This window comes from Tachyglossus aculeatus, chromosome 17 (assembly GCF_015852505.1).
Source record: "Tachyglossus aculeatus isolate mTacAcu1 chromosome 17, mTacAcu1.pri, whole genome shotgun sequence".
In the NCBI taxonomy this organism is placed as follows: domain Eukaryota; kingdom Metazoa; phylum Chordata; class Mammalia; order Monotremata; family Tachyglossidae; genus Tachyglossus; species Tachyglossus aculeatus.
In genome coordinates this window covers 56,673,295-56,700,211 of record NC_052082.1, presented here as the reverse complement: position 1 = coordinate 56,700,211, position 26,917 = coordinate 56,673,295, and the positions used below count along the sequence as shown (strand labels likewise).

Sequence of the window (26,917 nt, the reverse complement as noted above, 5' to 3'; positions counted from 1 at the left end):
TGAGGGAACTGAGGCCCAGGGAAGTGACTTGCCCAAAGTCACCCGGCTGACAACTGGCGGAGGCAGGATTTGAACCCATGACCTCTGACTCGCAAGCCCAGGCATTTTTCATCGTCCACCACCCTGGGCTAACGCTCTGAGAACCACCGGACGTTGGGCGAGCATCTGCCTCCGGCTCAACCAGAAGAACCGATAAAGGGGTTCCAGATTCTGCCCCGCCCCTGCTGCGCTAGAAGGCGGTCACGCGTTCTCCGCCTCAGTTTCCCCTTTGCCGAGCGAAGCCGGGCCTCGTTCTTAAGACTGCTCCTCTTCTATTCTCTCTCGCCTAAGCGCTCAAATGCCACCGATTGCTGCGACTCGGCCTTTCCTCGCCCCTTCTTTGAGGGGCCGACTCAAGCCTTACGGGAGAGGAAGGACGGATCCTGAATTTATAATAATAATGTTGGTATTTGTTAAGCGCTTACTATGTGCAAAGCCCTGTTCTACCTGCTGGGGTAGATACAAGGTGATCAGGCTGTCCCACGAGGGGCTCACAGTCTTCATCCCCATTTGACAGATGAGGGAACTGAGGCCCAGAGAAGTGAAGTGAGCCCACTGTTGCGTAGGGACTGTCTCTATACGTTGCCAACTTGGACTTCCCAAGCGCTTAGTCCAGTGCTCTGCACACAGTAAGCGCTCAATAAATACGATTGATTGATTGATTGAAGTGACTTGCCCAAAGTCACCCAGCTGACAAGTGGCGGGGCGTGGGATTTGAACCCACGGCCTCTGACTCCAAAGCCCGTGCTCTTTCCACTGAGCCACGCTTTCTATATATATAAATAAATATAAATATTCACGTATATAAATATAATATAAACGTACATTTATTTACATACCACATATTAAATTAATTAAATAATATTAATACATTCTGATAATATATTACAGGTGTTGCATGTATAATATAATATATCACCATTTTATTAACATTAATATAGATTTAATTAATAAGATTAATTAAATATCATATTTACTATTTATAAATATAAACATTGTGTGTATCTATATATAAATTTATTTATATATAAATAAAAATATAAGTATGTATATCCATATATAAATAAATATATAAGTATACCTATATATCAATCTATATAAGCATATCTACATACATATCTACATATAAGTATATCTAGATATACACCTACATATAAGCGTATCTATATATATATATATACGTATAAGTGTATCTATATATATCTATGTATAAGCGTATCTATATATATCTACGTATAAGTATATCTATATATATCTCCTTAATAGTATATCTATATATATGTATCTATGTATAAGTATATCTATATGTATCTACATATAAGTATATCTATATACATCTACGTATATCTATATCTATGCATAAGTATATCTATATATATATCTACATATAAGTATATCTATATATATCTACGTATACGTACATCTATGTATATATCAACATATACGTATATATATATATATATCTATGTATATCTATATATATCTACATATAAGTATATCTATATATATCTACATATAAGTATATCTATCTATATATATCTACATATAAGTATATCTATATATATCTACATATAAGTATATCTATCTATATCTACATATAAATATATCTATATATATATCTACGTATAAGTATATCTATATATATCTACGTATACGTACATCTATGTATATATCAACATATACGTATATATATCTATGTATATCTATATATATCTACATATAAGTATATCTATATATATCTACATATAAGTATATCTATCTATATATATCTACATATAAGTATATCTATATATATCTACATATAAGTACATCTATATATATCTACATAAGTATATCTATATATATCTACATAAGTATATCTATATATATCTACATATAAGTATATCTATATATATCTACATATAAGTATATCTATATATATCTACATATAAGTATATCTATATATATACCTAAAGCATATCTATATATATCTATATATATCTACATAAGTATATATATATATCTACATATAAGTATATCTATCTATATATATCTACATATAAGTATATCTATATATCTACATATAAGTATATATATCTACATATAAGTATATCTATCTACATACAAGTATATCTATCTACATACAAGTATATCTATATATATCTACATGTAAGTATATCTACGTATCTACATATAAGTATATCTATGTATCTACCTTTTACCTATACATAGATCTATGTATCTATATATACCTAGATATATGTAGATACATATAGATATAAATTTATAATAGGGCAGCTCGGCAGTGGCTAAGTAAAGCAGGGCAGAACGATTCCGTTGGTTCGGTCACCCCGACAACATGCCCCCCTCCGCCCAGGGGATTATTTCCTGGCAGCGTTCCCATCTTGGCTCCCTCGCTCTCGGTGCCCTCCACGATGGAGCCGGGCTGGGCAGACCAGGGACGATTAGCGGGGGGCAAACCTTAGCACCGAGGCTCTCTTGGAGCCGGGTCTCAAATAATAATAATAATAATAATAATAATAACAATAACAACAACAACAATAATAATAATGTCATTTATTAAGCGCTTACTATATGCAAAGCACCGTTCTAAGCGCAGGGGAGGTCGCAAGGTGATCAGGCTGTCCCACGGGGGCCTCTTCTTTCCTCTCCCCCTCTCCATCCCCCCGTCTTACCTCCTTCCCTTCCCCACAGCACCTGTATATATGTATATATGGTTGTACATATTTTTTACTTTATTTATTTATTTATTTTGTTTGTGCATATCTGTTCTATTGATTTTATTTTGTTAGTATGTTTGGTTTTGTTCTCTGTCTCCCCCTTTTAGACTGTGAGCCCACTGTTGGGTAGGGACTGTCTCTATGTGATGCCAATTTGTACTTCCCAAGCGCTTAGTACAGTGCTCTGCACATAGTAAGCGCTCAATAAATACGATTGATTGATTGATTGATTGATTGACAGATGAGGTGACTGAGGCCCAGAGAAGTGAAGTGACTGGCCCCAAGTCACCCAGCTGACAAGCGGCGGAGGCACGATTGGAACCCATGACCTCTGACTCCAAAGCCCGGGCTCTTTCCACTGAGCCACGCTGCTTCTTTGCTAAGACAGACAGGGAAGCACCGGGCCAGCGGTAGGGGGTGGGGGGAGGCTGGAAGAGATGCCCCCTCTCCGAGGACAGGGATGGCAGGGAAGCAGGAGGAGGGAATGGGGCAGTGGAAATCCTGGTGGTCCGCGGAGAAACACGGCGAGGGGGGGTGGTGGTGGCTGAAAGCTGGAGGAAAACGGCAGAACTTGTTGCCAACTTGCACTTCCCAAGCGCTTAGTCCAGTGCTCTGCCCACAGTAAGCGCTCAATAAATAAATACGATAGAGAAGCAGCGTGGCTCAGTGGAAAGAGCCCGGGCTTCGAAGTCAGAGGTCGTGGGTTCGTATCCCGGCTCAGCCAATTGTCAGCTGGGTGACCTTGGGCAAGTCACTTTGCTTCTCTGAGCCTCAGTTCCCTCATCTGTAAAATGGGGATGAAGACTGTGAGCCCCCTGTGGGACAACTTTATCACCTTGTAACCTCCCCAGCGCTTAGAACAGTGCTTTGCACATAGTAAGCGCTTAATAAATGCCACTATTACTATTATTACGATTGATTGATTGATTGAAGGATTACGGTTTGCAGAGAGGGAGGGAATAAAAAGGGGGGGGGGGGCAAGCCAGATTTGTCGGCTCCTCCCATCTGCGCACCAATCAATTAATCGTATTTATCCCACCAAGCTGGGATGCATTTTCAGACACGAGAGATGGAAAGGGGTCATCATCATCATCATCAATCGCATTTATTGAGCGCTTACTATGTGCAGAGCACTGTACTAAGCGCTTGGGAAGTACAAATTGGCAACATATAGGGACAGTCCCTACCCAACAGCGGGCTCACAGTCTAAAAGGGGGAGACAGAGAACTAAACCAAACATACTAAACAAAATAAAATAAATAGAATAGATATGTACAGGTAAAATAGAGTAATAAATATGTACAAGCATATATACATATATCCAGGTGCTGTGGGGAAGGGAAGGAGGTAAGATGGAGAGGGGGGCGAGGGGGAGAGGAAGAAAGGGGCTCAGTGTGGGAAGGCCTCCTGGAGGAGGTGAGCTCTCAGTAGGGCCTTGAAGGGAGGAAGAGAGCGAGCTTGGCGGATGGGCAGAGGGAGGGTCGGCGCCCAGGGACCAAAACCACCGAACAAATTCGGTGTCCTGACAGTTACCGGTCCCGACGGGGCGAGTCCGGGTCTCTTCCGCCGGAGAAGGCCGGCGGCCCCGGAGGAATGGGGACCCCCCGGCCCCTTTCTGCTCCATCTGCTCCCTCGTTGGGGCGCAGAAGGCGGCCCCGACAGGAGCGGCTTGTACGGGAAGCGCGGGCGCGCGCGCTAATTAGCGCCTCAGCCTTTGGAAACCGGAACGCCGTCTGTCCTCGGCTTCCCGACGCCGCTCGGAGCGTGGGCTCCGCGGGGCTGCCTCACACCTCCTTTTTTTACGCTACTCAGTAAGCGTTGGCTTAGAAACAAGATCAGCGCGGCGGATCCGGCCCCCGGCCCACCTGGGGCTCCCGGTCGTCATCCCCTTTTCACAGGGAACCGAGCAGCGTGGCTCGGTGGAAAGAGCACGGGTTCAAATCCCGGCTCCGCCACTTAGCTGTGTGACTGTGGGCAAGTCACTTCTCTGGGCCTCGGTTACCTTATCTGTAAAATGGGAATTAATAATAATAATAATGATAGCATTTATTAAGCGCTTACTATGTGCAAAGCACTGTTCTAAGCGCTGGGGAGGTTACAAGGTGATTAGGTTGTCCCACTGGGGACTCACAGTCTTAATCCCCATTTTACAGATGAGGCAACTGAGGCCCAGAGAAGTGAAGTGACTTGCCCAAAGTCACACAGCTGACAATTGGCGGAGCTGGGATTTGAACCCATGACCTCTGACTCCAAAGCCCAGGCTCTTTCCACTGAGCCACGCTGCTTCTCATTAAGACTGTGAGCCCACTGTTGGGTAGGGACTGTCTCTATATGTTGCCAATTTGTACTTCCCAAGCGCTTAGGACAGTGCTCTGCACACAGTAAGCGCTCAATAAATACGATTGATGATGAGCCCCCCGAGGGACAACCTGGTCACCTTGCCAGTGCTTAGAACAGTGCTTTGCACATAATAAGCGCTTAATAAATGCCACCATTAGTAACTGAGGCCCAGAGAAGTGAAGTGGCTCGCCCATGGTCCCACAGCGGACAAGTGGCGGAGCGGGGATTAGAACCCAAATCTTTCTTCTAGCCTGTGAGCCCGCTGTTGGGTAGGGACTGTCTCTATGTGTTGCCAGCTTGTACTTCCCAAGCGCTTAGTACAGTGCTCTGCACATAGTAAGCGCTCAATAAATACGATTGATTGATTCCAACGCCGGGCCGGGCTCCTTTTCCTCTGCATTTTCGGCTACCGCGCCTGGGTTTCTCTCCCTGGTCCCGAAACTCGGCACCAACCATCACGGCCCCCACCCAAGGAAGCTCCCTGCCGTGGCGCGGAGATCCGAATTCAAATCCTGCTCCAAAGGCCCGGGTGGGGGGTGGCCCAGGAAGGGCTCCCCGCCGTTCCCTTTCCCCACGATCCGCCCTGACGCATCCGGCCCCGGTCCGGCTCTCCAGAAGCGGCGCCGATCTCCGGCGTCCCGTTTCGGGGGGGGAAAACTCGGCACCAGCCGCCGCCTCCCACCCGAGGAGAAGCTCCCCGCGTGGCGCGGAGATCCGAGTTCGAGAAGCGGCCTCTGCCACCGAGCCCGCGGTCCCCGCGGAGGAAGAGCAGGCGGCTTCCGGAGCGGGCCCGGGGGAGTTCGGCTCACCGAGTCGCATCCCGGGAAAGGCCGGGAATCTCCCGTACCACGGAAAGGAGGCCGGGGCCACGGAGTGGGAAACCTCCCTCACCTGTTCTTGTTGAACTGGATGGCGAAGTCGGTCATGTGCTGCAGCGCCTTGTTGGCGAAGTTCATGTCCATGTAGATGTGGCCCTGCCGGTGGGAGAACGTCCCCGAGATCTCCAGCCCTTTGGCCTTCACCGCCGGCAGCCAGACCTAATCGAGAGAATCAATCCGTCAGTCGGTCGTATTTATTGAGCGCTTACTCTGTGCAGGGCACTGGGCTGAGCGCTTGGGAAGCCCAAGTTGGCAACGTCTAGGGACGGTCCCTACCCAACAGCGGGCTCACAGTCTAAAAGGGGGAGACAGAGCACCAAACCAAACATATTAACAAAATAAAATTGATAGAATAGATACGTACAAGTAAAATAAATAGAGTGATAAATCCGTACAAACATATACACATATGTACAGGTGCTGTGGGGAAGGGAAGGAGGTAAGATGAGGGGGATGGAGAGGGGGACGAGGTGGGAGAGGAAGGAAAAGGCTCGGTCTGGGAAGGCCTCCTGGATAAATAATAAATAATGGCATTTATTAATCAATCAATCGTTATTTATTGAGTGCTTACTGTGTGCAGAGCACTGTACTAAGTGCTTGGGAAGTACATAGAGACAGTCCCTACCCAACAGTGGGCTCACAGTCTAAAAGATCATCACCATCAATCGTATTTATTGAGCGCTTACTGTGTGCAGAGCACTGGACTAAGCGCTTGGGAAGTACAAGTTGGCAACATATAGAGACAGTCCCCCTACCCAACAGTGGGCTCACAGTCTAAAAGATGATAATGATGGCATTTGTTAAGTGCTTACTACGTGCCAAGCACTGGTCTAAGCGCTGGGGGAGATACAAGGTAATTAGGCTGTCCCACGTGGAGCTCATAGTCTTAATCCCCATTTTACAGCTGAGGCTCAGAGAAGTGAAGTGACTTGCCCATGGTCACAAAGCTGACAAGTGGTGGAGCCGGGATTAGAACCCACGACCTCGGATTCCCAAGCCCGCGCTCTTAACACTGAGCCAAGCTGCTTCTCGTGCTTAAGCGCTTACTATGTGCAAAGTAAGCGCTTAAGAAATACCATTATTATTACCTTTTTCTCTCCCCTACCTTCCCCTTTCCATCCCCTTTCCTCCAGGAGGCCTTCCCAGACTGAGCCCCTTCCTTCCTCTCCCCCTCGTCCCCTCTCCATCCCCCTCATCTTACCTCCTTCCCTTCCCCACAGCACCTGCATATATGGATATATGTTTGTACATACTTATTACTCTATTTATTTTACTTGTACACATCTATTCTATTTATTTTCTTTTGTTAGGAGGTTCGGTTTTGTTCTCTGTCTCCCCCTTTTAGACTGTGAGCCCACTGTTGGGTAGGGACTGTCTCTAGATGTTGCCAACTTGTACTTCCCAAGCGCTTAGTCCAGTGCTCTGCACACAGTAAGCGCTCAATAAATACGATTGATTGATCCTCTTTCCTCCAGGCCTTCCCAGACTGAGCCCCTTCCTTCCTCTCCCCCTCATCCCCCTCTCCATCCCCCTCATCTTACCTCCTTCCCTTCCCCACAGCACCTGCATATATGTATATATGTTTGTACATATTTATTACTCTATTTATTTATTTTACTTGTACCTATCTATTCTATTTATTTTATTTTGTTAGTATGTTTGGTTTTGTTCTCCGTCTCCCCCTTTTAGACTGTGAGCCCACCGTTGGGTAGGGACTGTCTCTCTATGTTGCCGACTTGTACTTCCCAAGCGCTTAGTACAGTGCTGTGCACACAGTAAGCGCTCAATAAATACGATTGATGATGATGATGTTGGGTAGGGACCATCTCTCTATGTTGCCAACTTGGACTTCCCAAGCGCTTAGTCCAGTGCTCTGCACACAGTAAGCGCTCAATAAATACGATTGATTGATTGATTGATTGATTGATTGATTGGTTGGTTGATTGATTGCAAAGCGCTGTTCTAAGCGCTGGGGGGGTTAGAAGGTGATCAGATCTGAACTTCCTGCTCCCGGAGCCGCGGTCAGCAGGGAGGAGGACAAACGTCAACCCGTCCCACGCCGGGGTGGCGGGGGCGTTTATCTGGGGTGCCCGTCCCCCGGGCAGAGCCGGGTGGGCGATACCTACAGCTTTGGGAGCCACGAATCCTCCGGGGGCCATGCCGATCCCGGTGGAGAGTTCGAACAGGTCGTTGAGCCCGCTGCTGACCACGGCCGGGGTGGGCGAGGGGGCGAAGGTCGCCGGGACGGAGGAGGGAATGAAGGACTGTCCCACCTGCGGGAAGGGGTCGGAAAAGAAGACAAAAACAGAAAAAGAGGGTGAGGCGGGAAGGGAGTGGGCCGGACCGGCGGGAGGAGCGGACGCGATGGCGGAGGGCCAGGCCGCATTCCCGGGACACCCTCGGCGCTTCTCGCCCCGGCTCACCCGGCTTTCCCGGAAACGAGACCACACCCCCATCATCATCATCATCATCAATCGTATTTATTGAGCGCTTACTGTGTGCAGAGCACTGGCCTAAGCGCTTGGGAAGTCCAAGTTGGCAACATCTAGAGACGGTCCCTACCCAACAGTGGGCTCACAGTCTAGAAGGGGGAGACAGACAACAAAACAAAACATACTACCAAAATAAAATAAATAGAATAGATACGTACAAGTAAAATAGAGTAATAAATATGTACAATCAATCAATCAATCGTATTTACTGAGCGCTTACTGTGTGCAGAGCACTAGACTAAGCGCTTGGGAAGTCCAAGTTGGCAACATATAGAGACAGTCCCTACCCAACAGTGGGCTCACAGGCTAGAAGGGGGAGACAGAGAACAAAACCAAACATACTAACAAAATAAATAAATAGAATAGATACGTACAAGTAAAATAGAGTAATAAATATGTACAATCAATCAATCGTATTTATTGAGCGCTTACTGTGTGCAGAGCACTGGACTAAGCGCTTGGGAAGTCCAAGTTGGCAACATCTAGAGACGGTCCCTACCCAACAGTGGGCTCACAGTCTAAAAGGGGGAGCTCACCCACGAGGGGAAGGGGGATGGACTGGGGGCCCCAGAGGTCTCGTTGCCATTTTAGCTTCCATGATTCCGTGGCTCGGTGGAAAAAAGCCCGGGCTTTGGAGTCGGAGGTCATGGGTTCAAATTCCGGCTCCGCCACTTGTCAGCTGGGTGAGTTTGGGCAAGTCACTTCACTTCTCTGGGCCTCAGTGACCTCATCTGGAAAGTGGGGATGAAGACTGTGAGCCCCGCGTGGGACAGCCTGATCACCTTGTATCCCCCCCAGCACTTAGAACAGTGCTTTGCACATAGTAAGCGCTTAATAAATGCCATTATTATTATTATTATTCCGGGCTAAAAGGCCTTGGGGTGGCTGAGGTAATAATAATACTAATGATGGCATTTGCTCTCCCCCTTCCCCCTCTCCATCCCCCCCGCCTTACCTTCTTCCCTTCCCCACAGCACCTGGATATATGTTTGTATGGATTTATTATTCTATTTATTTACTTATTTTACTTGTACATATCTATTCTATTTATTTTATTTTGTTAATATGTTTTGTTTTGTTCTCTGTCACCCCCTTCTAGACTGTGAGCCCACTGTCGGGTAGGGACCGTCCCTAGATGTTGCCGACTTGGACTTCCCAAGCGCTTAGTCCAGTGCTCTGCACACAGCGAGCGCTCAATAAATATGACTGATTGATCTGTTAAGCGCTTACTATGTGCAGAGCACTGTTCTAAGCGCTGGCGGGGGGGATACAAGGCCATCAAGTCGTCCCACGTGGGGCTCACGGTCTTCATCCCCATTTTCCGGATGAGATGATGGAGGCTCGGAGAAGTGAAGTGGCTTGCCCAAGGTCACACCGCAGACATGTGGCGGAGCCGGGATTCGAACCCATGACCTCTGGCTCCAAAGCCCGGGCTCTTTCCACTGCTTGGCGGATCGGGAAGGAGGGAGGGCTTCGCCACCGCCACCACCCCCCACCCTCGCGGTCCTTCCTGCCGCTGGCCCGAGACCTCCCTCTCCGTCTCCGGCTAGAGGATCCCGAAGTTCCAGGGTTTTCCAGCTCCGGATCGCTCACGCCGGAAGGATGCGGGGATTCCCGGGGGGGCGGGAGGGACTGCGGCTGGCACCCCCGGACGGTTCAGAGCGACCCCCACACCGCGGCCCGAAGCCCCTACACCCGGTCAACGACCGCAGGAGGCCGAGACAGCGTGCGGGGGTGTCTGTCTGTGCGGCGGGCTCGGAGAAGCAGCAGCGTGACGCAGGCCCGGGAATCACGAGGTTCTGGGTTCTAATCCTGGCTCCGCCACTTGCCGGCAGCGTGACCCTGGCCAAGTCACTTCACTGGGCCTCGGCTACCTCATCTGCAAAGCGGGGATCGAGACGGAGGCCCCCACGCGGGACGGGGACTGTGTCCAGTGCTTGTGTCCACCCCACTGCTTAGTACAGTGCCTGGCCCTGGAGAAGCAGCAGGGCTCAGTGGAAAGAGCCCGGGCTTTGGAATCAGAGGTCATAGGTTCAAATCCCGACTCCATCAATTGTCGGCTGTGTGACTTTGGGCAAGTCACTTCACTTCTCTGGTGCTTCAGTTACCCCATCTGTAAAAATGGTGGTTAAGACTGTGAGCCCCCCGTGGGACAACGGAATCACCTGGTAACCTCCACAGCGCTTAGCACAGAGTAAGCGCTTAATAAATGTCATCGTTATAAAGCGCTTAGTACAGTGCTCTGCACATAGTAAGCGCTCAATAAATACGATTGATTGATTGGCCCATAACAATGATGAGTATCTTTGTACGTATTTATTACTCTATTTATTTTACTTGTACATATTCTATTTATTTTATTTTGTTAATATGTTTTGTTTTGTTGTCTGTCTCCCCCCTTCTAGACTGTGAGCCCGCTGTCGGGTAGGGACCGTCTCTATATGTTGCCGACTTGGACTTCCCAAGCGCTTAGTACAGTGCTCTGCCCACAGTAAGCGCTCAATAAATACGACTGAATGAATGAATGAACTTCCCAAGCGCTTAGTGCAGTGCTCTGCACACAGTAAGCGCTCAATAAATACGATTGAATGAATGAATGAATTTCCCAAGCGCTTAGTACAGTACTCTGCACACAGTAAGCGCTCAGTAAGATTGAATAAATGAACTTCCCAAGCGCTTAGTACAGTGCTCCGCACACAGTGAGCGCTCAATAAGATTGAATGAATGAATGAACTTCCCAAGCGCTTAGTACAGTGCTCTGCACACAGTAAACACTCAATAAATAAGATTGAATGAATGAATTTCCCAAGTGCTTAGTCCAGTGCTCTGCACACAGTATGCGCCCAATAAATAAGATTGAATGAATGAACTTCCCAAGCACTGAGTCCAGTGCTCTGCACACAGTAAGCGCTCAATAAATAAGACTGAATGAATGAACTTCCCAAGTGCTTAGTCCAGTGCTCTGCACACAGTATGCGCCCAATAAATAAGATTGAATGAATGAACTTCCCAAGCACTGAGTCCAGTGCTCTGCACACAGTAAGTGCTCAATAAATAAGACTGAATGAATGAATGAACTTCCCAAGCACTTAGTCCAGTGCTCTGCACACAGTAAGCGCTCAATAAATAAGACTGAATGAATGAATGAACTTCCCAAGTGCTTAGTCCAGTGCTCTGCACACAGTAAGTGCTCAATAAATAAGATTGAATGAATGAATGAACTTCCCAAGTGCTTAGTCCAGTGCTCTGCACACAGTAAGCGCTCAATAAATAAGATTGAATGAATGAATGAACTTCCCAAGCGCTTAGAACAGTGCTCTGCCCACAGTAAGCGCTCAATAAATAAGATTGAATGAATGAATGAATGAACTTCCCAAGCGCTTAGTCCAGTGCTCTGCACACAGTAAGCGCTCAATAAATAAGATTGAATGAATGAACTTCCCAAGCGCTTAGAACAGTGCTCTGCCCACAGTAAGCGCTCAATAAATAAGATTGAATGAATGAATGAACTTCCCAAGCGCTTAGTCCAGTGCTCTGCACACAGTAAGCGCTCAATAAATACGATTGAATGAATGAATGAATAATAATAATGGCATTTACTAAGCCCTTACTATGTGCAAAGCACTGTTCTAAGCACTTGGGGGGATACAAGGTGATGAGGTTGCCCCACGGGGGGGCTCACAGTCTTCACCCCCATTTGACAGATGAGGGAACTGAGGCCCAGAGAAGTGAAGTGACTAGCCCGTAGTAAGTGCTTATTAAATCCCATCATCATCATTATTACTCTTATTATTAGAGGGGTAAGGCAGGGGTCGGAGGGGGCGACGGGGCGAAAAAAATGGATGGCACTTACTGCCGGACTTCCTCCAATGCCCCCGCCAAGGTCACTGCCAAGCTGAAAGACAGAAAGGAGAGAGGAGAGAGACAGGCAGAGTTCAGTGAGCTAAGTAGTAGATGCCCCCAGAGCTAAGTATTAGATGCCCCCGGACGGACGTGCTCTTCGCTCACCGGAGCCGCGGCCGACGTCCGGGGTCAAGAGTGGCCCCGGGGTGGGCCCACTGTTGGGTAGGGACCGTCTCTATTTGTTGCCAACTTGTACTGCCCAAGCGCTTAGTACAGTGCTCTGCACTTGGTAAGCACTCAATAAATACGATTGATTGATCGAGGGCGGAGGGAAGGAGCTGTTTCTGACCCCGTCTCCCCGACATCTTGGGCCCCGTCGACTCGAAAGGGGAGGGAGGGTGGCCGAGTCCCCTCCATCCTAACGCTTCCCCCCTTCCGCTCTTACTACTACTAATAATAATGGCATTTATTGAGTGCTTACTATGTGCAAAGCACTGTTCTAAGCGCTGGGGAGGTTACAAGGTGATCAGGTTGTCCCACGGGGGGCTCACAGTCTTCATCCCCATTTGACAGAGGAGGGAACTGAGGCCCAGAGAAGTGAAGTGACTTGCCCAAAGTCACCCAGCTGACAAGTGGCGGAGCTGGGATTTGAACCCATGACCTCCGACTTCAAAGCCCGGGCTCTTTCCACTGAGCCACGCTGCTCTTGGCTCTCAGCCGCCCGCTATTCCCCACGGAAGACCGACGGGGGAATAAACGGAGAGCTCCGGGATTCCAGGCTCACGTCCCAAATCGCCAAGCCCAGCTGGCGGGGCCGGACCCTCCGGGCCTCACGCAAAGACCCGCCGGGCGAGTCTGGGCCTCGGTTTCCTCCTCTGTCAAATGGGGACTCACTACTCATTCATTCATCCAATCGTATTTATTGAGCGCTTACTGTGCGTGGGGCACTGTACTAAGCGCTTGGGAAGTCCAAGCTGGCAACATATAGAGACGGCGCCTACCCAACAACGGGTTCACAGTCTAGAAGGGGGAGACGGATGACAAAACAAAACACGCGGACAGGTGTCAAAATCGTCAGAACAAACAGAATTAAAGCTCTATGCACCTCATTAATAAAATAAATGGAATAGTATATATACGTACAAGTAAAATCGAGTAATGAATTCATTCATTCATTCATTCAATCATATTTATTGAGCGCTTACTGTGTGCGGGGCACTGGACTAAGCGCTTGGGAAGTCCAAGTTGGCAACATCTAGAGACGGCGCCTACCCAACAACGGGCTCACAGGCTAGAAGGGGAAGATGGACAACAAAACAAAACACGCGGACAGGTGTCAAAATCGTCAGAACAAACAGAATTAAAGCTCTATGCACATCATTACTAAAATAAATGGAATAGTAAATATGTACAAGTAAAATAGAGTAATGAATTCATCATTCATTCATTCAATCATATTTATTGAGCGCTTACTGTGTGCGGAGCACTGTACTAAGCGCTTGGGAAGTCCCAGTTGGCAACATATAAAGACAGCGCCTACCCCACAACAGGCTCACTGTCTAGAAGGGGGAGACAGACGACAAAACAAAACATGCGGACGGGTGTCAAAATCGTCAGAACAAACGGAATTGATGCTGATATTTGTTAAGCGCTCACTATGTGCAAAGCGCTGTTCTAAGCGCTGGGGGGATACAAGGTGATCAGGGTGTCCCACGTGGGGCTCACAGTCTTAATCCCCATTTTACAGGTGAGGGAACTGAGGTCCAGAGAAGTCAAGTGACCTGCCCAAATTCATCCAGCTGACAATTGGCAGAGCCGGGATTTGAACCCATGACCTCTGACTCCAAAGCCTGGGCTCTATCCATGGAGCCCCGCTGCTTCTCCATTTAAGCTCTATGCACATCATTAATAAAATAAATGGAATAGTAAAGATGTACAAGTAAAATAGAGTAATGAATTCATTCATTCTTTCAGTGGTATTTATTGAGCGCTTACTGTGTGCAGAGCACTGGACTAAGCGCTTGGGAAGTCCAAGTTGGCAACATACAGAGATGGTGCCTACCCAACAACGGGCTCACAGTCTAGAAGGGGGAGACAAACGACAAAACAAATGAACAAAATAAAGCAAATAGAATAAATATGTACACGTAAGATAAATATCTAGAGTAATAAATACGTACAAACATATATACATATGACAAACATAGACACATATATGCAGAGGAGGTTTGGGGAGGGGAATTGGGGACGGGGGCAAAGAGGGACAGAGGTGTCTGTATGGCTGTGGGCACTTGCATTCACACCAGGACTACTTAGTTTACCCCCAATCACCCCCTCTGACGGAGGAGCAGCGTAGTGGAAAGAGCCCGGGCTTTGGAGTCAGAGGCCATGGGTTCGAATCCCGACTCCGCCACTTGTCAGCTGTGTGACTTTGGGCGAGTCACTTCTCTGGGCCTCAGTAGCCTCATCTGTCAAACGGGGATGAAGACTGTGAGCCCCCCCCCAGGGACCACCTGATCACCCTGTAACCTCCCCAGCACTTAGAACAGTGCTTTGCACATAGTAAGCACTTAACAAATGCCATTATCATCATCATCATATCATCACCATGTCTGCTGTGTGACTTTGGGCAAGTCACTTCACTTCTCTGCGCCTCAGTTACCTCAACTGTCAAATGGGGATGAAGACTGTGAGCCCCCTGTGGGACCACCTGATCACCCTGTAACCTCCCCAGCGCTTAGAACAGTGCTTTACACATAGTAAGCGCTTAATAAATGCCATTATCATCATCATCATATCATCACCATGTCTGCTGTGTGACTTTAGGCAAGTCACTCCTCTGGGCCTCAGTAGCCTCATCTGTCAAACGGGGATGAAGACTGTGAGCCCCCCCACCCCGTGGGACCACCTGATCACCCTGTAACCTCCCCAGCGCCTAGAACAGTGCTTTGCACATGGAAAGTGCTTAATAAATGCCATTATCATCATCATACCATCACCATGTCTGCTGTGTGACTCTGGGCAAGTCACTTCACTTCTCTGCACCTCAGTTACCTCACCTGGAAAATGGGGATGAAGACTGTGAGCCCCCCGTGGGACCACCCGATCACCCTGTAACCTCCCCAGTGCTTAGAACAGTGCTTTGCACATAGTAAGCGCTTAACAAATGCCATTATCATCATCATCATATCACCACCATGTCTGCTGTGTGACTCTGGGCAAGTCACTTCACTTCTCTGCGCCTCAGTTACCTCACCTGGAAAATGGGGATGAAGACTGTGAGCCCCCCGGGGGACCACCTGATCACCCTGTAACCTCCCCAGCGCTTAGAACAGTGCTTTGCACATAGTAAGCGCTTAACAAATGCCACTATCATCATCATCATCATCATATCATCACCATGTCTGCTGTGTGACTTTGGGCAAGTCACTTCACTTCTCGGCACCTCAGTTACCTCATCTGGAAAATGGGGATGAAGACTGTGAGCCCCCCGTGGGACCACCTGATCACCCTGTAACCTCCCCAGTGCTTTGCATATAGTAAGCGCTTAATAAATGCCATTATCATCATCATCATCATGTCTGCTGTGTGAATTTGGGCAAGTCACTTCACTTCTCTGCGCCTCAGTTCCCTCAGCTGTCAAATGGGGATGAAGACTGTGAGCCCCCCGTGGGACCACCTGATCACCCTGTAACCTCCCCAGCGCTTAGAACAGTGCTTTGCACATAGTAAGTGCTTAATAAACGTCATTATTAATATTATAAATACCACCGATCGTATTATTATTATAAATACCACCGATCAATTGGTTGGGAGCGGGGTTCCGGCCGCGGCAGCGACGGGGTCGGTTTGGGCGACCGGAGGGGCTCGGGTTGGGAAAGAGGAGGGCTTTGTCAGGAAGGCTTTTAGACTGTGAGCCCACTGTTGGGTAGGGACTGTCTCTATATGTTGCCAATTTGTACTTCCCAAGCGCTTAGTACAGTGCTCTGCACATAGTAAGCGCTCAATAAATACGATTGATTGATTGATTGATTGATTGAAGGCCAGAGGACGGGGCCGCTATGAAAGGGGACGAGTCCGCTACGGCCGCCGGCTAGCCAAAGGCTCGGGGTTGGGAAGCCGGAGCCGGGGGAGGCTTCCCGGTGCCAAATCTAAGGGGATCAATCAATCAATCAATCAATCGTATTTATTGAGCGCTTACTGTGTGGAGCACTGGACTAAGCGCTTGGGAAGTCCAAGTCGGCAACATCTAGAGCCGGTCCCTACCAAACAGCGGGCTCACAGGCTAGAAGGGGGAGACAGATGACAAAACAAAACATATTAACAAAATAGAATAGTAAATATGTACAAGTAAAATAGAGTAATCAATCAATCGTATTTATTGAGCGCTTACTGTGTGCAGAGCACTGGACTAAGCGCTTGGGAAGTCCAAGTTGGCAACATCTAGAGACAGTCCCTACCCAACAGTGGGCACACAGAGGAAAAACTGGAGATGATCAATCAATCAATCAGTCGTATTTATTGAGCGCTTACTGTGTGCAGAGCACTGGACTAAGCGCTTGGGAAGTACAAGTCGGCAACATATAGAGACGGTCCCTACCCAACAGCGGGCTCACAGTCTAGAAGGGGGAGACGGAGAACAAAACCAAACATATTAACAAAATGAACTAAATAGAATAGATATGTACAAGTAAAATAGAGTAATCAATCAATCGTATTTATTGAGCGCTTACTGTGTGCAGAGCACTGGACTAAGCGCTTGGGAAGTCCAAGTCGGCAACATAGAGAGACGGTCCCTACCCAACAGTGGGCTCACAGTCTAAAAGGGGGAGTCGGAGAACAAAACCAAACATACTAACAAAATAAAATAAATAGGATAGATATGTACAAGTAAGATAAATAAATTAATAGAGTAATAAATATGTACAAACATATATACAGCGGCTGTGGGGAAGAGAAGGAGGTAAGATGGGGGGATGGAGAGGGGGACGAGGGGGAGAGGAAGGAAGGGGCTCAGTCTGGAAAGGCCTCCAGGGATAATAATTCAGGCCACCACCGAGTACAGCCATTCATCATCATCATCATCATCAATCGTATTTATTGAGCGCTTACTGTGTGCAGAGCACTGTACTAAGCGCTTGGGAAGTACAAGTTGGCAACATAGAGAGACGGTCCCTCCCCTTCCCTCCCCGTCTCGCCCCCCCGTCCAGCTCCACGCTGACCCAAGACCCCGCCTGGCTCTGACCCCCGATCCCTCCTCCCGGCGGCCCCCACAAATCCCTGGTCACCCCCGGCCTTGGAGTCGGAGAATCCTGGAAGCTCATCGTGGCTCAGTGGGAAGAGCCCGGGCTTCGGAGTCGGAGGTCATCAATCAATCAGTCGTATTTATTGGGCGCTTACGGTGTGCAGAGCACTAGACTAAGTGCTTGGGAAGTCCAAGATGGCAACATATAGAGACAGTCCCTACCCAACAGTGGGCTCACAGTCTAAAAGGTCATGGGTTCGAATCCCAGCTCCGCCACACGTCTGCTGTGTGACGTTGGGCAAATCATTTTTTTTTAAAATGGCATTTATTAAGCGCTTACTATGTGCAGAGCACTGTTCTAAGCGCTGGGCGGGGATAGGTGATCAGGCTGTCCCACGTGGGGCTCACAGCCTTAATCCCCATTTTACAGATGAGGTCACTGAGGCTCCGAGAAGTTAAGTGACTTGCCCAAGGTCACACAGCAGACATGTGGTGGAGTCGGCATTCGAACCCATGACCTCTGACTCCAAGCCCGGGCTCTTTCCACTGAGCCATTCTCAGAGCCTCAGTGACCTCATCTGGAAAATGGGGATGATGACTGTGAGCCCCACGCGGGACAACCTGCTCACCGTGTATCACCCCATCACTTACAACAGTGCTTTGCACATAGTAAGCGCTTAACAAATGCCATTATTATTATTATTATTATTATTATTATTATTATGGGTGGGAAGACCAAGAGAGAAGAGCGGGACGGCGGGCGGGATGGATCACGGCGGAACCGGGGTTGGGTGACGGCCGGATAAACCCCGCGACCCGCACACCACGCAAGGCAGGCGTGAGGGGAAGCAGGGTGGCTCAGTGGCTTTGGAGTCGGAGGTCGTGGGTTCAAATCCCAGCTCCTTCCCTTAATAATAATAATGATGGCATTTGTTAAGCGCTTACTATGTGCCAAGCACTGTTCTAAGCGCTGGGGGGGGATACAAGGTGATCAGGTTGTCCCGCGTGGGGCTCATAGTCTTCATCCCCAGTTTCCAGATGAGGGAACTGAGGCCCCGAGAAGTGAAGTGACTCGCCCAAAGTCACCCAGCTGACAAGTGGCGGAGCCGGGATTTGAACCCATGGCCTCTGACTCCAAAGCCCGGGCTCTTTCCACTGAGCCACGCTGCTTCTCTATGGGCAAGTCACTTCACTTCTCTGGGACTCAGTTCCCTCATCTGGAAAATGGGGATGAAGACTGTGAGCCCCACGGGGGACCGCCTGATGACCTTGCATCCACCCCAGCGCTTAGAACAGTGCTCGGCACATAGTAAGCGCTTAATACCAACATTACTATTATTAGCGTGGCTCAGTGGAAAGAGCCTGGGCTTTGGAGTCAGAGGTCAACGGTTCGAATCCCGACTCCGCCACGTCTGCTGTGTGACCTTGGGCAAGTCACTTAACTTCTCTGGGCCTCAGTTCCCTCATCTGGAAAATGGGGATGAAGACTGTGAGCCCCACGGGGGACCGCCTGATGACCTTGCATCTGCCCCAGCACTTAGAACAGTGCTCGGCACATAGTAAGCGCTTAATACCAACATTACTATTATTAGCATGGCTCGGTGGAAAGAGCCCGGGCTTTGGAGTCAGAGGTCAACGGTTCGAATCCTGACTCCGCCACATCTGCTGTGTGACCTTGGGCAAGTCACTTAACTCCTCTGGGCCTCAGTTACCTCATCTGTAAAATGGGGACTAAGACTGTGAGCCCCACGTGGGACAACTTGATCACCTTGTATCCCCCCCAGCGCTTAGAACAGTGCTCTGCACGTAGTAAGCGCTTAACAAATACCATCATCATCATTATAGAGGCGTTGGGGTGGGAGGTCAGGGGCAGCATTTGCGTTTAGGTGCCTCTGCCCGTGCATCCTCAGGAACCAACCGCCCCTCGTCAATCAATCATATTTACTGAGCGCTTACTGTGTGCAGAGCACTGTACTAAGCGCTTGGGAAGTCCAAGTTGGCAACATATAGAGACGGTCCCGACCCGACAGTGGGCTCACAGGCTAGAAGGGGGGTGAAAGGGCCGTTTCCAAGTTTTATACAATCAATCATATTTATTGAGCACTTTGTGAACAGCTTGTCCTTCCCAAGCGCTCGGCACGGTGCTCTGCACGCAGTAAGCGCTCAATAAGTACGACTGAATGAACCAAAGAGCAACAACAACAACAAAACACAATCCTCCAGGACGGGAGCGGGCGAGTTTTCCCCGGAAGCGGTCCGGGAGCGGGACTCACCAAGCTGTCGAGGCCTCCCCCGAGGAGGTCGACGGCCCCCATCTGCATGGAGGACACCTGAGGCACGTTGACGGGCGGGCCCAGGTCGAGGTTCAGGAGGTCACCCAGGAGGTCGCCCTGCGACGGGATGACCTGAGGCTGCTCCAGGTTGGCGGTGGCGGCCGCCGCGGTGCCCACGGGGCTGTCTCCGGCGTCCGTGCTGCGGCCGCCGGGGAGAAAGAAAGGGGAGGGCACCCTCAGTTAATAATAATAATGATAAGAAGAACAATAATAGTAATGATAATAATAACGATAATAGTAGTAATGATAATAATAATGATAACAGTGATAATAATAATAATAATGATAATAATAATAACATTTACTAAGTGCTTACTACGTGCAAATCGTCCTGCCTGTCAAATGGGGATGAAGCCTGTGACCCCCCCCCGCCATGGGACGACCTGATCACCTTGTAACCTCCCCGGCGCTTAGAACAGTGCTTTGCGCAGAGTAAGCGCTTAATAAATGCCAACATTATTATTATTGTCAGGTTGTCCCACGGGACGGTTGGCGGAGCCGGGATTCGAACCCCCAACCCCCGGCTCCCGAGCCCGGGCTCTTTCCACTGAGCCCCGCTGCTTCTCTAGCAGCTGACTTTTTTTTTTTGGCATTAAGCGCTTACTATGCGCAATGCACTGTTCTAAGCACTGGGGAGGTAACAAGGTGATCAGAGAAGCAGTGGCTCAGTGGAAAGAGCCCGGGCTTTGGAGTTAGAGGCCATGGGTTCAAATCCCGGCTCCGCCACTTGTCAGCAGTGTGACTTTGGGCAAGTCACTTCACTTCTCTGGGCCTCAGTTACCTCATCTGTAAAATGGGGATGAAGACTGTGAGCCCCCCATGGGACGACCTGATCACCTTGTAACCACCCCAGCGCTTAGAACAGCGCTTTGCACTTAGTAAGCACTTAATAAATGCCATCATTATTATTATTATTATTATTGTCAGGCTGTCCCACAGGACAATTGGCAGAGCCGGCATTAGAACCCATGACCTCCGATTCCCAAGCCCGGGCTCTTTCCACTGAGCCCCGCTGCTTCTCTAGCAGCTGTGTGACTTTTTTTGGCATTTATTAAGCGCTTACTATGTGCAATGCACTGTTCTAAGCGCTGGGGAGGTTACAAGGTGATCAGGTTGGCCCCTGGGGACAGTTGGCAGAGCCGGGATTAGAACCCCCGACCTCTGACTCCTGAGCCCGGGCTCTTCCCACTGAGCCCCGCTGCTTCTCTAGCAGCTGTGTGACTTTTTTTTTTGGCATTTATTAAGCGCTTACTATGCGCGATGCACTGTTCTAAGCGCTGGGGAGGTTACAAGGTGATCAAGTTGTCCCACGGGACAATTGGCAGAGCCGGGATTAGAACCCCCGACTCCCGAGCCCGGGCTCTTTCCACTGAGCCCCGCTGCTGACTTTTTTTTTTTTTGGCATTTATTAAGCGCTTACTATGTGCAATGCACTGTTCTAAGTGCTGGGGAGGTTACAAGGTGATCAGGTTGTCCCCCGGGACAATTGGCAGAGCCGGGATTAGAACCCCCGACCTCCAACTCCCAAGCCCGGGCTCTTTCCGCTGAGCCCTGCTGCTTCTTTAGCAGCTGTGTGACTTTTTTTTTGGCATTTATTAAGCGCTTACTATGCGCAATGCACCGTTGTAAGCACTGGGGAGGTTACAAGGTGATCAGGTTGTCCCACGGGACAGTTGGCAGAGCCAGGATTAGAACCCATGACCTCCAACTCCCAAGCCCAGGCTCTTTCCACTGAGCCCCGCTGCTTCTCTAGCAGCTGTGACTTCTTTTTTTTTTTTTGGCATTTATTAAGCGCTTACTCTGTGCAATGCACTGTTCTAAGCGCTGGGGAGGTTACAAGGTGATCAGGTTGTCACCCGGGACAGTTGGCAGAGCCGGGATTTGAACCCCCGCCCCCCGACTCCCAAGCCCGGGCTCTTTCCACTGAGCCCCGCTGCTTCTCTAGCAGCTGTGTGACTTTTTTTTTTTTGGCATTTATTAAGCGCTTACTATGCGCAATGCACTGTTCTAAGCGCTGGGGAGGTTACAAGGTGATCAGAGGAGCAGCGTGGCGCAGTGGAAAGAGCCCGGGCTTTGGAGTCAGAGGCCGTGGGTTCAAATCCCGGCTCCGCCACTTGTCAGTTGTGTGACTTTGGGCAAGTCACTTCACTTCTCTGGGCCTCAGTTACCTCATCTGTAAAATGGGGATGAAGACTGTGAGCCCCCCATGGGACGACCTGATCACCTTGTAACCTCCCCAGCACTTAGAACAGTGCCTTGCACATAGTAAATGCTTAATAAATTCCATCATTATTAATATTATTGTCACGCTGTCCCACAGGACATTTGGCAAAGCCGGGATAAGAACCCATGACCTCCGACTCCCAAGCCCGGGCTCTTTCCACTGAGCCCCGCTGCTTCCCTAGCAGCTGTGACTTTTTTTTTTTTTTTGGCATTTATTAAGCGCTTACTGTGTGCAATGCAGTGTTCTAAGCACTGGGGAGGTTACAAGGTGATCAGGTTGTCCCACGGGACAATTGGCAGAGCCAGGATTAGAACCCATGACCTCCAACTCCCAAGCCCAGGCTCTTTCCACTGAGCCCCGCTGCTTCCCTAGCAGCTGGGTGACTTTTTTTTTTTTTGGCATTTATTAAGCGCTTACTATGTGCAACGCACTGTTGTAAGCGCTGGGGAGGTTACAAGGTGATCAGGTTGTCCCACGAGGACAGTAGGCAGAGCCGAGATCAGAACCCCCAACCTCCAACTCCCGAGCCCAGGCTCTTTCCACTGAGCCCTGCTGCTTCTCTAGCAGCTGACTTTTTTTGGCATTTATTAAGCGCTTACTACGTGCAACGCACTGTTGTAAGCGCTGGGGAGGTTACAAGGTGATCAGGTTGTCCCACGAGGACAGTAGGCAGAGCCGAGATCAGAACCCCCGACCTCCGACTCCCGAGCCCAGGCTCTTTCCACTGAGCCCCGCTGCTTCTCTAGCAGCTGTGTGACTTTTTTTTTTGGCATTTATTAAGTGCTTACTATGTGCAACGCACTGTTCTAAGCGCTGGGGAGGTTACAAGGTGATCAGGTTGTCCCCCGGGACAATTGGCAGAGCCGGGATTAGAACCCCCGACCCCCGAGCCCAGGCTCTTTCCACTGAGCCCTGCTGCTTCTCTAGCAGCTGTGAGACTTTTTTTTGGCATTTATTAAGCGCTTACTATGTGCAACGCACTGTTCTAAGCGCTGGGGAGGTTACAAGGTGATCAGGTTGCCCCACGGGACAGTTGGCAGAGCCGGGATTCGAACCCCCGACCGCTGCTTCTAGACTGTGAGCCCACTGTTGGGTAGGGACCGTCTCTACGCGTTGCCAACTTGGACTTCGCCAAGCGCTTAGTACAGTGCTCGGCACACAGCAAGCGCTCGCTAAATACGATGGATTGATTGATGCCCTGAATGCCACCGCCGCCCTCACCTTCCGTGGTGAATGGGCAGGTGCTTGCGGTGGATGCCGTGGCTGCCCTCCACGAACGCGTTCGGGGGCTTGTGGTAGACGGAGGCCAGGGAGCCGATGTGGCAGATGAGCTCGTCGAGGAGGGTCGGCTCGATGAGGTCCGTCTCCTCCGAGATGAGGGGCTTCTCCGACAGGACCACCTCCTTGGCCGTCACGGGGTCCGTGGAGAGGAGGCGCCAGTAGATGTAGCCCCGGTCCCGCAGGTCGGGGTTGTCGGAATCCTGCCGGGCGAGAAAAAAACCAAATAAAAACGGCCGGCCCACCGGATTTGGCGCGCGTGTCCGGCGCGAAGAGCTGGCGAGAGTACAATAATCAAGCAATCAATTGTATTTATTGAGCGCTTACTGTGTGCACAGCACTGGACTAAGCGCTTGGGAAGTCCAAGTTGGCAACACAGAGAGCCGGTCCCTACCCAACAGTGGGCTCACAGTCTAGAAGGGGGAGACGGAGAACAAAACCAAACATAAAACGGAATAGACGTGTACAAGTAAAATAGAGCAATAAATATGTACAAACACATATACAGGTAACAATAATTATAATGACATTTATTAAGCGCCCAGAGAAGTGAAGTGACTTGCTCAAAGTCACACAGCTGATGACTTGTTGTTAAATAATAATGATGGCATTTATTAAGCACTTACTATGTGCAAAGCACTGTTCGAAGCGCTGGGGAGGTTACAAGGTGACCGGGTTGTCCCACGGGGGGCTCACAGTCTTCATCTTTATTTCACTTGTACCTATCTATTCTATTTATTTTATTTTGTTAATACGTTTTGTTTCGTTGTCTGCCTCCCCCTTCTAGCCTGTGAGCCCGCTGTCGGGTAGGGACCGTCTCTAGATGCTGCCAACTTGGACTTCCCAAGCGCTTAGTCCAGTGCTCTGCACACAGTAAGCGCTCACTAAATACGACTAAGTGAATGAATATTTATTTATTTTATTTTTACATATTATTCTATTTATTTTATTTTGGTAATACGTTCTGTCTTGTTGTCTGTCTCCCCCTTCTAGACTGTGAGCCCGCTGTCGGGTAGGGACCGCCTCTCTATGTTGCCAACTTGGACTTCCCAAGCGCTTCGTCCAGTGCTCCGCACACAGTAAGTGCTTGATAAACACGATTGAATGAACGAATGAATAAATGCGACTGAATTCAAATCAATCAATCGTATTTATTGAGCACTTACCGTGTGCGGAGCACTGTACTAAGCGCTTGGGAAGTCCAAGTCGGCAACATATAGAGACGGTCCCTACCCAACAGTGGGCTCTAAGTCCCCCCCGACTGCCCAACACAAGAGACGGCCCTGCGGACTCCGCGTGCGAACGGAACTAGGATGCTAAGGGGGTCCCGATGATTTCCTTCTTTCCCGGGGGGCCGGAGATGACTCAAAGCCGCTCGAACAGTGACCCTCTGGATGCCCAGGCCGGTAGTGGACATCGTGCAGCCCGTTTCCGGGGACGGGCGGTCGAAAAGGGAGCGAGCTGCCGGGACAGCGGCTACTGGTGCGGGCTCTTGGGTCACCCCCTGCCCTGGCCCCCTCTCCGTTGGACACGCTGACCTCCCCCATCATCATCATCATCAATCGTATTTATTGAGCGCTTACTATGTGCAGAACACTGTACTAAGCACTTGGGAAGTACAAATTGGCAACATATAGAGAGTCCCTACCCAACAGTGGGCTCACAGTCTAAAAGGGGGAGACAGAGAACAAAACCAAACATACTAACAAAATAAAATAGAATAGATATGTACAAGTAAAATGAATAGAGTAATAAATATGTACAAACATATATCCATATATACAGGTGCTGTGGGGAAGGGAAGGAGGTAAGATGGGGGGGGATGGAGAAGGGGACGAGGGGGACAGGAAGGAAGGGACTCAGTGTGGGAAGGCCTCCTGGAGGAGGTGAGCTCTCGGTAGGGCCTTGAAGGGAGGAAGACAGCGAGCTTGGCGGATGGGCAGAGGGATCGGGGGCATTCCAGGCCCAGGGGGATGACGTGGGCCGGGGGTCGATGGCGGGACAGGCGAGAACGAGGTACGGGGAGGAGATTAGTGGCGGAGGAGCGGAGGGTGCGGGCTGGGCTGGAGAAGACAGAAGGGAGGTGAGGTAGGAGGGGGCCAGGGGATGGATGGACAGCCTGGAAGCCCAGGGTGAGGAGTTTCTGCCTGATGCGCAGATTGATTGGGAGCCTCACCTGTGTGGCCAGGCTTAAGACGTGCTGAACCAGCTCCTGGGTTTCCGACGGTTTCTTGAGGAACAGCTTGACGATGGCGGTCAGCAGAGTGAGCTGGACCTGGGCAGAGCACAACCTGTCTGAAGGACGCGTCGCGGCCCGTTAGCCCTCCCGGCCCCGGGCCCGCCGGGCTCGCCGCCCACGGGACTCCGCCGACAACTGGGGCGGCTACCTTGCCTGGACGGACGGTGGCTGCGGGTTTTTTTCTTTTTAATGGCATTTATTAAGCGCTTACTATGTGCCAAGCACCGTTCTAAGCGCTGGGGAAGTTACAAGGTGATCAGGTGGTCCCACAGAGGGCTCACAGTCTTCATCCCCATTTGACAGATGAGGTGACTGAGGCCCAGAGAAGTGAAGTGACTTGCCCAGAGTCACCCAGCTGACAAGTGGTGGAGCCGGCATTTGAACCCATGACCTCTGACTCCAAAGCCCATGCTCTTTCCACTGAGCCACGCTGAAAAAAATACCATTTTCCGTTTAATGGTATTCATTAAGCGCTGGCTATGTGCCGGACACTGTTTTAAGCACCGGGGTACATATGAGGTCATCAGGTTGGGCACAGTCCATGTCCCACGTGGGGCTCACAGTCGTCATCCCCGTTTTCCAGACGAGGGAACTGAGGCCCTGAGAAGTGAAGTGACTTAATAATGACAACAACCGTGGTATTCGTTAAGTGCTTACTATGTGCCAGGCACTGTTCTAAGTGCTGGCTCAGCACTTCTTTTAGACTGTGAGCCCACTGTTGGGTAGGGACTGTCTCTCTATGTTGCCAATTTGTACTTCCCAAGCGCTCAGTACAGTGCTCTGCACATAGTAAGCGCTCAACAAATACGATTGATGATGATGATGCTGGGGGAGATAAAAGCAATCGGGTTGGACGCAGTCCCTGTCCCACGTGGGGCTCACAGTCTTCATCTCCATCTTCCAGATGAGGGAACTGAGGCACTGTGAAGTGATTTACCAATAATAATAAGCACTTAATAAGTATTTAGTAAGCACTTCCTATATTAATAATTAATAATAATTTTTAAAAAGGCCAAGGGGAAGGTGTCACCGTGCGTGTTTGGAACCTGCTTCTCCCCCTTCTAGACTCCATAGACTCCATAATAACAGTAAATAATGATAGCATTTATTAAGCACTTACTATGTGCAAAGCACTGTTCTAAGCGCTGGGGAGGTTACAAGGTGTGAGCCCACTGTTGGGTAGGGACTGTCTCTAGATGTTGCCAACTTGGACTTCCACACACAGTAAGCGCTCAATAAATACGACTGATTGATTGATCTGTTGGCCGACGGGTAACGTCGGAGGC

General features: G+C 49.6%; 1 protein-coding gene across 2 annotated transcripts in view; it reads right to left on the bottom strand.

Annotated features, from left to right (window-relative positions):
* AP2B1 (adaptor related protein complex 2 subunit beta 1) overlaps positions 1 to 26,917 on the bottom strand; it is a 70,908-nt gene that overhangs the window by 15,471 nt on the left and 28,520 nt on the right. Inside the window, exons 12-17 of one of the 2 annotated variants that reach the window (XM_038758950.1) lie at positions 25,569 to 25,667; positions 23,336 to 23,595; positions 19,831 to 20,029; positions 12,323 to 12,364; positions 8,104 to 8,250; positions 5,991 to 6,136 (exon numbers count right to left, since the gene is read on the bottom strand). In XM_038758950.1, coding sequence (XP_038614878.1) covers positions 5,991 to 6,136; positions 8,104 to 8,250; positions 12,323 to 12,364; positions 19,831 to 20,029; positions 23,336 to 23,595; positions 25,569 to 25,667 — 893 coding nt within the window. The remainder of the gene's footprint in view (positions 1 to 5,990; positions 6,137 to 8,103; positions 8,251 to 12,322; positions 12,365 to 19,830; positions 20,030 to 23,335; positions 23,596 to 25,568; positions 25,668 to 26,917) is intronic. The other variant, XM_038758951.1, reaches the window with a different exon arrangement.